The sequence below is a fragment of the Nematolebias whitei genome, chromosome 19, assembly GCF_014905685.2.
Source record: "Nematolebias whitei isolate Nwh7 chromosome 19, NemWhi1, whole genome shotgun sequence".
NCBI classification, from domain to species: Eukaryota; Metazoa; Chordata; class Actinopteri; order Cyprinodontiformes; family Rivulidae; genus Nematolebias; species Nematolebias whitei.
Genome location: NC_056516.1, coordinates 8,859,521 through 8,872,362, shown reverse-complemented (window position 1 = coordinate 8,872,362; position 12,842 = coordinate 8,859,521). Strand labels below are relative to the sequence as shown.

At 40.9% G+C, this 12,842-nt stretch overlaps 1 protein-coding gene across 1 annotated transcript in view; it reads left to right on the top strand.

Moving 5' to 3' along the window:
* itgb8 (integrin, beta 8) overlaps positions 1–7,021 on the top strand; it is a 23,083-nt gene extending 16,062 nt beyond the window's left edge. Inside the window, exons 11-13 of the mRNA XM_037693613.1 lie at positions 50–153; positions 5,588–5,751; positions 6,681–7,021. Of these exons, the coding sequence (XP_037549541.1) occupies positions 50–153; positions 5,588–5,751; positions 6,681–6,809 (397 nt within the window). The 3' untranslated portion in view covers positions 6,810–7,021. The remainder of the gene's footprint in view (positions 1–49; positions 154–5,587; positions 5,752–6,680) is intronic.
* Positions 7,022–12,842: the final 5,821 nt, after the last annotated feature.

Sequence of the window (12,842 nt, the reverse complement as noted above, 5' to 3'; positions counted from 1 at the left end):
AACCTTGTAAATTGTTGTGTGTGTGTGTTTCTTTCTGTTCTTTCCCCAGTAAGACTGTGGAGTGCAATCATTCTCAACGTCTCTTACAAAAGGAGGCGGAGGACTCCAACAACACCTGCGCACTAATGGCTGCCTCCATAAACTGTGTGTCAGGTACATCCAATAGAAACATGCCAGATAGGAGAAATCAACTATTTAAATAAATTGTGACGTGAAGACTGACGACATCCAGACGTGTACAGTGGTGTTAGACCTGTTCGTTAGCTGATTGATCGTTTGCCCCATTTTTGTCCCATTAGGGGAAGTGGTGGCGCAGAGGTTAGAGAAGGTGGGCCTGTGATTGGAAGATCGCCGGTTCAAGCCCTGGTACAGACGATATCAAAAATGTGGGTGGGGTAGGTGAAGCACCCACACCTGCCCCCACCCCCAGTGGCCCCACTCTGGGCCCATGAGCAAGGCCCTTAACCACCATGTGCTCCCTAAACAGGTCTCTCTTGAAAATGAGTTCTCGTGGCTCAATGAGACTACCTGGATAAATAAAGGATAAAAAAAATAAAAAAATTTTTGCTCATTGATCCAAAGTTTTTATTTAATCGTGAAGCTACTAAAATCATTTTGCCATGAAAGATAAATCAATTAACTTGAAAAATGAAACTATGAAGTCAAAGAAGTAGAAACGGTTGTGAGTCCATGTGCCAGTTTTTACAAATATGTTGATATTGGTGACATTTATTTTATAAGAAATGTTTTCTTGTTTTCTGAACTTTTTTGGTAAAAAACAAAAAAACAAATGCTGAACATACATTACCTACATAAGTAGGAGCCTTAACTTTTCACAGCTCAGATTACCAGTATGAATACATCAAAAATACACAGTGCAATCCAGTGGCTCAGATCTCTGGAGCTGCATAAACCTACATTGTTTTGTATACACACCGTTGTGATGGCCCACTTTCAAAGATGGCCCACTCAGCCAACAGCATTCCTCCTTCTCCTGACTTTAAACATCACATTTTGCAATCTCGTCTCAGATGCACGAACAGCACAAAGTTCTTGGAAATATGTGTAAAACAAAGAAAACAAACATAAAAAGGTACGTCATAGTGAGTGACTGTGGCCTTCGTCTTAACTCACGGCAGTTCTTGAGATAAAATGCATGGGTGGAAGTAGATTTGCAAAGCTGGACCAGTGCAGGATTCAGACCCATGTGAAGATGCATATTTATACATATCAGGATTGATATTCATGGTTATGTAAAGATAAGTAAATGTATCTCTGATTAACAGCAAACAGAGTTGCTAACTGTGACTACTGTCTACAAACTGTGTACTGTCTAATGTACAAAAACTGATAGCCTCATTAACCACGTTCAATCATTTATGACTACTGCTTTTGTGTTTTGGAAACAATTAACACTAAATATATCATTAATAATCATTTTAAAGTTAATTAGATTTCTGTAAATCATCTTATCCCAACCCCAGCTGCCGTTCTGCTTGAAGACTCGTGTGCTCTGGTTTTGCTTTGCAGCTATAGGATACAGTGACTTTACATATTGAGTTGAGTGTGGTCGTGGTAGCTCAGTGGTCAGTAATCTTGAGCTGCAGGTTAGAGCATCTGTAAAAAAAAAAAGCCAAACTTTTTTGCAAGTTCGTTCACTGTGATGATCCCAACACAAGGGAGCAGCTGAAAGAAAAACAACTGTTATTTTGCTGACAACAAAGTCAGCTGTCTACTTTGGACCTTTTTACAGACACCAGTGTACATGCGTAAAGTCAAGCACCCCATGCCCCGGTACATTCATAGCTACTTCCGTTAGCTACAGTAGATTTTATTGGTAGAATACCATCCATCCATCCTTCCATCCATCCATCCATCCATCCATCCATCCATCCATCCATTATCTTTACCTGCTTCTTCTTTTTTGGGTCTCAGGATCATGGTGTCCATGTCCATCAATCACTGTGCGAGAGGCGGGGGACACCCTGGACAGGTCTCCAGTCCATCACAAGGACACAAACAACCATTCACTCTCTCACTCACACCTAGGGACAATTTAGAGTTACCAATCAGTCTAACATGCATGTTTTTGGTCTGTGGGAGGAAACTGGAGTACCTGGAGAAAACCCACCCATGCACAGAGAGAACATTCAAACTCCACCCAGGCCCCCGGGTCGGGACTTGAACCATGGTAACTTGTTCACTGAGAAGCAGCAGTACTACCAGTTGCGCCACCGTGCTGCCCTGGTAGAATACCAACTGTTGTTAAAAGATAAAACATCAAACTTAAGAATATTTTCCAAAATAATTTTGTAAAGAAGGCCGTAACCAATGATAGTAAGAAAATGCCAAAACAACAAATAAAAATTATTTAGATGTCAAAAAAAACTGTACGGATATATCTAGACCACAATGCATCACAAAACATTGACTTTGAGCATGTAGTATTCAAACCGTAGGTAGAGTGTTGGGCTTCAGATTAGAATATCAGGGGGTTTGTCAGCATTACAGATTGTCAAAGTGGCCACTGGAATAGAAAAACATCAGAATGGCTGACCACATCGCAGTCTATGTGATTAAAGGACAATTTCTCACCAATTTGCTAAAGGTGCTATGTGATGTTAGATGATAGAAAGACAGGCAGATGGATGGACGGACGGATGGACGGATGGATGGACGGAAATTTGAGGCATCCAGTAGCATGTTCTAGTTATACAGAAAATAGATACATGTGAAATCATCAAAAAAGAGGCAGAATACTCTACATAAATTTGGGAAAAATCAATATGCACATGCACAAGGTGGTAGGGAGCACTACAATCATGATTAACCTACAAATATATATATATATATATATATATACATATATATATTACATGTATACATACATACACATCTAAGCATACATATACATGTATATATACATGTATATAAACATACATACACATACATAAGTGTCCGAGGTACTGCAGATTTACAAGGCTCTACTTTTACTGTACGGGGGGGGGGGGGGGGGCAGTATAGTGCCAGAATAGCAACAGACCATAAATATGAGGTCAAAAACCTAAACTTGGCTGCGAACCCCAATTATTTGCCTTCTGTCGTTGTAACTATCAGAACCTGCACTTCAAAGAACATCACATTTTATTCAGCGCAGACTTTTAGCCCACGAGTCCATAAATCATTGAAAATGTGAACTTGTCAGTTTTCGTTCAGTGCGTATGCTCCTGCTGGCAGTTAAAAATTAAACCATATCGTTGCTACAGTCATCAGTATAAATACTTCTATAATCATGATGAAAGACTACACAATACAGTATAAGTTTAAGTTATTAGTCTAAGCACAAGTCACTATAAACACTAGCAACAGAGCTTTAGAGAGACTAAGTAAATGTACTAGTTTGCCTAGAATGATTACAGCAATTGGCAATTTTATCACAGTAGTGGGAGTTTTTCAGGTCAGCATTTTGCCGCTGCTAATATTTACTGGGCTTGGTGGGAGGCTCATTACAGAATACTCTTGTCCACTCTTTTAATAACATGGATTATATAATAAGGCTATTTTATGTGTTTTAGGACAGATGACACAGCATGCCCAACAACGTGTTGCATCGTCATGTAAACAGTACACAATATAACACATAGCACTTAGTGAGATATGGTTAATAGTGTATTAGTTGGAATAAAACATGCTGCAAGTAGAGTGCAAATATGAAGTGGTGTAAGAGTTTTTATATGTAAATATGCTCCACACCAAGGTATTCTAAAGTCAAAAGTGAGAGCCTGAAAGCTGAAGCTTGGCTGGAACTGGGTTATGCAACAGAACGATGATCCCCAAGCGCAGCTGCAAAACAACAACAGAACGGTTAAAAAAGGATGTTCAGCAATGGCTCACTTCAAGCCTCAATCTGAATAAAAGGTGTGATTGGGATCATAAGACAGCTGTAAACAGATGACTTCACCTGAACCTAAAACTAAAACTGTAGAGCAAAGTGAACTAAAGCTTCTTGGCAGTGATCTGAGAGTGATACGGCCGTGCAGAAGAGGGTGATGCTACTTATGGGCTGTTTGTTAGTCTTGGTGTGAGTCTGTAACGTGTCTGAAACATGGATGTGATCTAGAATGACAGCTGTCACTGCTGGTTTCAGACCAGCTCAGGCTCAGTTTCTCATTAACACCAGTCCTGGCTGAGTGTAAACACACTCAAGCACATGCTTCAGTGCGAGGTCACTTCCGTTGCTACCAAAGCTGCACAAGTGCACCCTGGAGGGTTTGAGTCAGCGAGCCTGCTGTCAGCGTTACAGCTGTATTTTACATTTACCCCCGCTTTCTCAGCATGCGCACCCAGGAGCTTGCACATAAACACACGTTCAGTATGAATCCCACTCACGCACTTCATGTTGGACACACATACACATCGTGGACAACATCCAAATGTTACCGTTCATCCCCGCCTCCCAAATTTTTGGAACAGCGCTGCTCATTGTGCGTCCACCTCCCCCCCACCGCTGCCCACCAGGACACTTTCTTTCTGCTCACGCCCTCTGCTCCTCGAGTGCAGCAGGAGCCAGGTCTCCATGGTAACCCTGTTACAAAATGTCAGAGCGCTCTTTGGGCCCTTTGTGCTGAGCGATCCGCCCGTCATCCGCACATGCTCCTCAGCAGATACACAGCCAGCTGCTGACCCAGCTGCCAGTTAGTTTCTATTACTTGAAGATCAAGGTGACAACTCTTTGGTTTGAGGAGAAAAACATATTTTAGGGAAGACACAAATGATAGAACAGCCAGTTTTATGAATATTGAGCTAAGTGGTGTTCAGTGCAGCTCCTCCTCAACAAATAACCCTCTGATTATGTGAATTTGTTTGAACCTTTGCCAATAGCTACTGGACTCAACTGTTTGTCTGTCACTATATTTTGTGAGCCACTGGGCAGATTTTAACCAAACACTCAAAAAGTAACCATTGAAAGTCCTTCTACAACTTTTCAGTCAACCAAATTTGAAGTGGTCAATCTTAGCAAACACAAAAATGCCTCTGCAGCTGCTGACGTTTACAGATACTGAGTTAAAGTTTGGTTTGGTAGTAGATGAGCATCATCCCCGACACATACTCTGAGCTCAAACTGACCGTGAGAGGTCTTTGTAGAAAAATTATGCATGCTAAGGTGATATCCGCTCCGTCAACGAATGCTGGTTTTATTTTCTTGTAAGGTTTTCCAAACTAGTCCTTACACAGACACTATGCTAATATTCTTTGTGGTGATGTCATTGTGTAAACACAGAAGGCCTGGACTACAAATGAGGCGTTCAGGAAGTTCAGCAGCTGTTGTATGTTGAATAAAATAGCTCATATTAGTGTGAACTTGGTCATTTACAAACTTGAATTAGTGAGACAAAGGAGCATTAAAGGCCAGTCTCATGAGACTGAGTCCAGCTTCATGAAGAATCCTCTACTGGGGATCTTTGCTGCACTACGTGTGATTATAGAACCCATTTCATTCAACTGTTTTCCAGGTTATTCTGTTTGTTCCATGCAAACCCAGCTCTTCCCGGTGTAGTCACGCGTGTGTCGATGTGTGTGTCCGCAGAGCGTGTCAGCAGCGGCCGCCTGGTTGGAACCTTCCTGAGCGTGTGCGCCCTCACCGTGCTGTGCGGCCTGGTGGTGGTGGCCGTGTCACGGCTGCTGATGCAGAAGAGGCTGCGGTCACCGGGGGGTGCCAGTGGGGATCGAGGCCACCACTTCCCTGGAAAGGTGAGCTCTCAGATGTTCTGGGCAGCAGAGGGACTTTAACTCAGGGCTGGTTTGGTGTCACCAGACTTCTGAAAAGCGAGAAGAAGACCTTTGTTCTTAAAGATACAAACACTAAAACAAGGAGGGAGACATCTAAGTGTGGAGGGGCACAGCTGTTCATTACATTTCCTCCTAACTCCCAGCTCACCTTCTACAGTCTCCAGATTTTTGACCTCACGTTGATTCACAGCACCTTTGAGAAGAAGGTGGACATTTGTGAATACAGGAGGAACGCCTCATCAGGACGTACGCATTTCTTTTGCATAACTTATTTAAATAGATTATGACACAAATGCAAACAGAGTTATATTTTTTAACATGTTTTTTTATCTTTACTTCATTTTGGGGGAGATAAAGTCTCACTTGGTTTAAAAATCCTTTTAATATTTCAGACTCAATAGTATCAGCAGAGGGTGGTTAACAAAAACTTACATAATGTCCGTTCATTGTCTTCTTCCCGCTTTTCCTTTCAGAGTCACAGGGAATAGATGCGAGTAACGGTTTGCACAAAGACATTTTCTTTTTTTCTGATTCTGGGAAAGTGGGCGCGAAAAGAGCAAGACTCCCCTAAAACTAAAGCATCCCTAATTGGACTCAGAGCTGAACATGTCAAAACTAATTATGTGTAAATGATTCAAGCTCATACAAAAGGGAGTGATTCTGCTCAGCAGAGAAGTATGTTTGTGAAGATTCCCACGTTCCCTCCCTGTTCATCCGTGCAACCTTGCAAAATCAAACCTCCCTGCACGCTCGCCACGTGTGAGATCAAGGTTTTGGAGACAGAAGGAGCCTTTCAGGAATATGCTGCATCATGCATTAGCTCGGAGAGTGCATGTGTGTGTGTGTGTGTGTGCAGTCATTGCTGACGCAGCATCTCTGTTGCCCTTTAGGATCTGTCCTACGTTCCTACAACCAATGAGAAAACGGTCACCTACAGGCGGGACCGGGCCCCGGACCACCCCGTGGAGATGCACATACAGGTTCCTAAGATGCCCCTGGAAGACTCGTGGCAGTTCTGAGCTGGAAAGCAGCAGAGACACACAGAGGAAGAAGAGCTGGACGTCTTTTCTGCTTCTTCAAGAATCTTCAGCAAAGTGCCGGTGGAGACGGTGGAGACGGTGGAGACGGTGGAGACGGTGGAGACGGTAACGACGATGAACTATGTGAAACCTCCACGGAGTGACGTTTGTTACATCAGCCGACTGAGCTGTAACAGCTCGAGACGACAACGGCCAGTATGAATCATGGAAGAGCACAAGTTCCCTCATCTCTTATTTTATACTTTTATTTGATGTTTGAACATTTGTTGCTTCAACTGCTTTAACTTATGGGTGTGTGTGTGTGTGTGTGTGTGTGTTCAGGGATGTTCTCTATTTATGAGTTTTATGGGGAAACACTACAAGGTAGAGGCATGAGATGCACTAACTGCACTGTCTCCCTGTCTTAGTCTGCAGCCATGTGGCCACTGTAAGGTACATGTTGATGTTAAAGTCAGCACAGCAGGCTTGCCTCGACAGGCACTGAATCTCCTTATGTTAATGTTAGAGGCAAAGGTGGGCGATAATGCTTCTGCCTTGCTTGTGTCTGTTATCAGAATATCTCATGAACCAGTGGACAGACTTTAATGAAACTTTTAAAAGCAATGTACTGGATGTTCTTCTACAACTAAATAACTTTTAGAGTCAGTCCAAATCAAGATGGCTGCCACAGCCAACTGAAGGGCTATAAATCAGCCAGTTTTACAGATACTGACCTAAAAATTGTAGGGATGCATAATATTGGATTTTGGCCGATATCCGATATGCCGATATGTTAAACTTATTTGGCCGATAACCGATATCAATACTGATGTTTTTTTTCTAGACCTACTTACAGAGATTACACAGCTTTCTCTGCTGTGGAACTAAAATACATTATTCTACATGCTCTTTGTCAGTTTGGACTGCCACCAAATGCAGATGTTAAAAAGGGGGCTGAAAATGATGTAACACTTGAACTTGAATGATGTTTAATGTCAAATTTATTCATGACATTTATTCTCTAACACAACGACACTCGAACAGTGCACATTTGTAAATTTTCACAAATCTAAACTCAACCTGTTCACAAGCGAAAAGTGTATAAATAGTAGTGCATTAATAGATATACTTGACAGTTTCCTAAATTAAAAATGAACTTAAAACAGAAGTCTTTCATATCGGTTAGGTGTTTTGATGGAATGGCCGATGTCCGATATTTAACTTTATCGCGAATATCAGCCGATATCGATACCAAGCCGATAATATCGTGCATCCCTAAAAAATTGTGGTGGTGGTAGCTGAGAGTGTTTCACAACACACATAATGAGTGAGCACCATATTGTACAAGGCTGCAGTTTCAAGGTTTCGTCAACATTACATGTTCTTAGTTTAAATCTTTTATGTGAAAAGCGGTGGGAGATATGCATTCCTTCAAGGTGTGCTGCGTTTAATTTATTCATGTGTTGCATTATTTGGTGGGTTAAAATGTTTTTTATTGTTATATCATTGCAGTCCTTTTTATTTAAACTGAGTTACTGTCATAATCAAGAACATGTATTTTTTTAACCTGCGTGTATTCAAAGTCTGGTTAAACTTGCACTAGAAAAATTGCAGTATACTACTGAAGACTGTGTGGCAGGAGAGCCGTGACAGAACGTTTCATCTGGGGCATTAAAACGAACGCAACAAATCCACCTGAACACTGGAATAACGTTTCAAATCTGTAGCTTCTACAGAATCTAACCTCAGACACAAAGCTTTATTTTCATGCTCCTGCTGACCTTCAATCAATCCCGACAATTTGAGGATTTAAGGCACAAACCATACCTGAGCGCTGAGGTGAAAGGTCACGCTAAATAACCCTCATGCTGTAGAAGAAATCCAAATCCTGCAACAAAGGGTGTTTTGAGCTCAATCCTGCTCCTCTTTGTGATTTTTGTTCTCAGTTCAGTGTTGATTGCAACACAAACTTTGTTTTTGTTACTGTAGATGGAGACACTAATTATTATTTATTTTAGTTAAGTTGTAGAGGTTTTTAATTATTATTTTTATTCATTGATATTAGTGCTATGTTGTAAAACAGTTAATGGAGTTCCAGGTATAAAGTAGACTGTGGACAGTCTCTGACCTCTAACCAGCAATAAAGTAGCTTTAATAATATCATCTCATCTCACTAGGTACTGAAGTTTCTTCTTAAGTAAGAACAGACAGCACTTTTTTTGTTGTAGTGTGAGTTAATGTGATTGTTTTCAACACAATAAAACGGTACAACACTTTGTTTTCCACATGTTGAGTCTTCAGTTATCTACTTTGACCATGAATTGAAGTCTAAAACTGCTTTTGAAGTACTGTATTTTTCACACTTTAAGTCACAGTTTTTTGCCTAATTTACATGCCCTGCAACTTATACACTGAAACAACGTATTTATGGATTTTTTTCCCATAGTTATAAACCAATTTTTGGCTGAAATATGACCTTTTTCATTCATTCTGACTGAAAATATTGAACACTACCCTTTTCAGCCACTAGATAGCACTCAAGTAGTATGGCATGCCATTGTGTCATGTAATAGGTAAAAAAAAAAAAAAAAAAAAAAATAGAGTGTCTATTAATGGCACAATTGGCTTGCCATATAGGCCACCTTTGTCCAGCTCGCCTGGAGCAACCATCAAATCAGCTTCATTTCACTGCTCAGCGAAATGCAGCTGATTTGACCATTGAAGTGCATTTATTAAGTAAAAGTTCAACTGAGACACACCTTTACTATAAAGTCGAGCAAACAAATAATTGTTTTAGGTGGTTATTTTGTTAAATTTCAAAGAAACGCCCAGCAAGTCGTCCCTCTGCGTGTTCCCGCAGCCGTGAATCAGCTTTTGAACTGCAGCTGATTTGACCATCAAAGTGCATTAAGGCAAAGTTCGACTGAGACACACCTTTGATATAATTTCCAGCAAACAAATAATTGTTTTTAAATGTTAATCTTGTTAAGTTCTTGTTAGAGTCCTCTTACGCACGCTCCCGCGGCTGCCATTTGGCAGCCAATCGATTTTTGGCACAACACCGGCCCACATTTCCAGGTTGTCAGTGGTGACACGTAACAAACGCGACGCATCAGTGGTGACCCACTAAATGCAACTTATACAGTGAAGCGATGTATTTATGGATTTTCCCACTTTATTAGACATATTTAGACTGATGCAACTTATAGGGCGATGTGACGTGTACGGTGGAAAATATGGTACAACCCCAATCCCAGAAAATTGGAGCATTGTGTAAAATTGTGCCAGCTTTGTAGTGATATGTTAAAGTCAAGAGGTCTGTAGGCCACACCTCGTTACAGGTGTGCAATAAAAATAATAAACGCAAGTCAACCTCAATTAAATTAATGGTGGATTCTTGGCAATGTGATCCCCCTCACGTGAATGAAACACACAAAACCTGGTTGGTTAAAATCACAGTTCTGTACTGTTTATTAAGTTTGAATAATAACAACAATATGAAATGATGGCAAGTGTGAAATATGAATGCATAACCAGTAATGTTATTTCAGAAGGGTGAATAATATAAAATAGTTTAAACTTTGAGGAGAGATGTTATCTAAATTTAGGACTAATGTTTCAATATTAAGGTAAGTTTGTGAGGTTCGTGGAGTAAACTAAAAGGTGAATACGACGGTGAAAGGGCCGCTGTTCGTCATCGCAGGAAGTGATGATTCTCTCCAGAGCAACGTTTCATCCGGTAAGACAGCACCATCGTTCCGGGATGTTTGAGAGAGTTCTGTGGACTTTCTCCACGTTTCAGCCGGCTCGGCTCCTTCCAAGATGGAAGATGGAGGGCCCAGAACCCACTGGTTCCTTCAGGCTGGCTCGAAGGAGGCAAAAAGCAGACAACGACGCGCTTGTCTGCTCACGTGGACTCATGTTCCTGCTGCTGTTGTTCGGCATATTGTTTTCGTACTACTAGTGCTTCGAGTATTCTTGGTTTGGCGTGTTTCTTGGTTCATTCATATCTTAGATTGTATGTTTTTCTTTACGGTTTATACTTTTGTTGGATGTAACTGGGACCCTGTGTACACAATTTTGTTCCACCTCATGTACAACATGTGGTGCGAATGACAATAAAGAAACTCTGACTCTGACTCTGAATCTAAACACCTGTGTGAGCATGTTGTCACTATAAGGTTTCTCCATAAAAATGTTCAATGGTGGATGTGGGGACCCACAGACCCGTCCCCACAGGACACGATGGTAACACAGGGAAGACCTCTCATAAACTCATTTAATTCACCATGGAACACGGTAAACAAATCAAATGTTTAAACCTAAAGGCTGGTCCTCTTTTCAAGCAAAAATAAGGACATTTTAAATTTCATGACAGAAACACATCTCAGAAAAGTTGGAAGGAATCTGTGCCCTCTTCTTCTAACAGTCTGTAAACATCTACGAACTGAGGAGAGGTGCTGCTGGAGGTTTTGGAGGGGAACGTTGCCACATTGTCTGGTGTAGGGTTCCAGCTATTCAACAGTCCTGGGTCTTTTTTTTTAAATCATCATTAAATGATGCACCAAAAGTTTTCATTTACTGCAGGCAGGTCAGTTCAGCACATGTTCTTCTATTACCTGCCATGCTGTTGTAATGATGCTGTATACATCAAAGTTCATGCTCAATAATCCAGGTAGACAAGTCCAACAAAGTTAAGTCAGGTCCTGTGGACTTTTTTGTTGTTGTTGATAAACTTTGATATTTAACCGCTTTGACCATGGCTGCCTCAAACAAGTCAGCGGGGGAGAGGGTGGACTCCAGAAACAATCTTAGCACAATCAAACTGGTTGACCCATTATGCTATTTATAAGACTGAGTTTGTTGTGGCTCCTCGGACTGATGAAGTCTTCTGGATGAAAGAAGAAACATTTTAACAAAAAGAAACCGTCCAGAGGACCTGACTTACCTTTGTTGGCTGCAGTATACAGTTTTAACCGTTTTTATGCAAGTCCTTCTTTGAAATGGTCTGAATGGGAGTATATATTGTTCTAAAACCACTGCACTGATTGTGTCTCAACAGATGTGCAAGTTACCCCTATCAGGCACTAATGCACCTCATATCATCATAGAGGCAGGTTTTTGAGCAATGTGCATTTTTAGAATTAAGGAAATTACGTCTGTTTTTTCCAAAAACAATTTCACATTTTAAATTGTATGAGCACAGAAACGTTTTCCACTTTGTCTCAATCCATGTTAAACACCTTCTGGACCTGAAACAGTGGCGTTGTTTCTGGATGGAGTTCACACACAGCTTCTTCTTTGCATGGTAGAGCTTTAATCTGTGTTTATAGATTTCACAGTAAACTGAGTTTTTCATTTGTGGAAGTGTTCTTGAGCCCACGCAGTGATGTCAGAGCAGAATCAGCTGTTTTTAATGCAGTTCCACTTGAGGGACGGAAGATAACGAACATCCATGTTGACTTCAGTCTTGTCTATCTCAGAGATTTCTCCAGATTCAGGAAATATTTGGATAAAAAAAAATAAAAAAGAACTGTAGATGATGAAATATTCAGTCTTCTTAATTTTCCCTTAAGGAACTTTTTTTTTTAATTATTGTTCTATTTTTAAACAGTTTTTGCAGACTGGTGAACTTCTGCCCATCTTTACTTTTGAGAGATTCAGCCCTTCTCAAGTGTTAGTCCACTTACTGACCTGCTGATTATTAACTTAACTAGTTATAAAATGACAAAGTCCATGCTCAATAATCCAGGTATACAATCCAACATTTTTCAGTCAGGTCATCTGGACAGTTTCTTTTATTTTTTTGTGCTGAAACGTTTCACCTTCAATCCGGAAGGCTTCATCAGTCAAGGAAACACACAACACAACTGATTCTTCCCCCAACAGCTTCCTCTAAAGTGGAACAAACCAGTTATGTTGGTGCTAAGATGATCTCTTTGGCACGCCCCCTCCTCCATTGCCGGCCCTCTTCCTTGTTGACAGTCGTATCAAACTGGTTGAAAACAACAAAATCCAAGGAAGAGGGTCAGC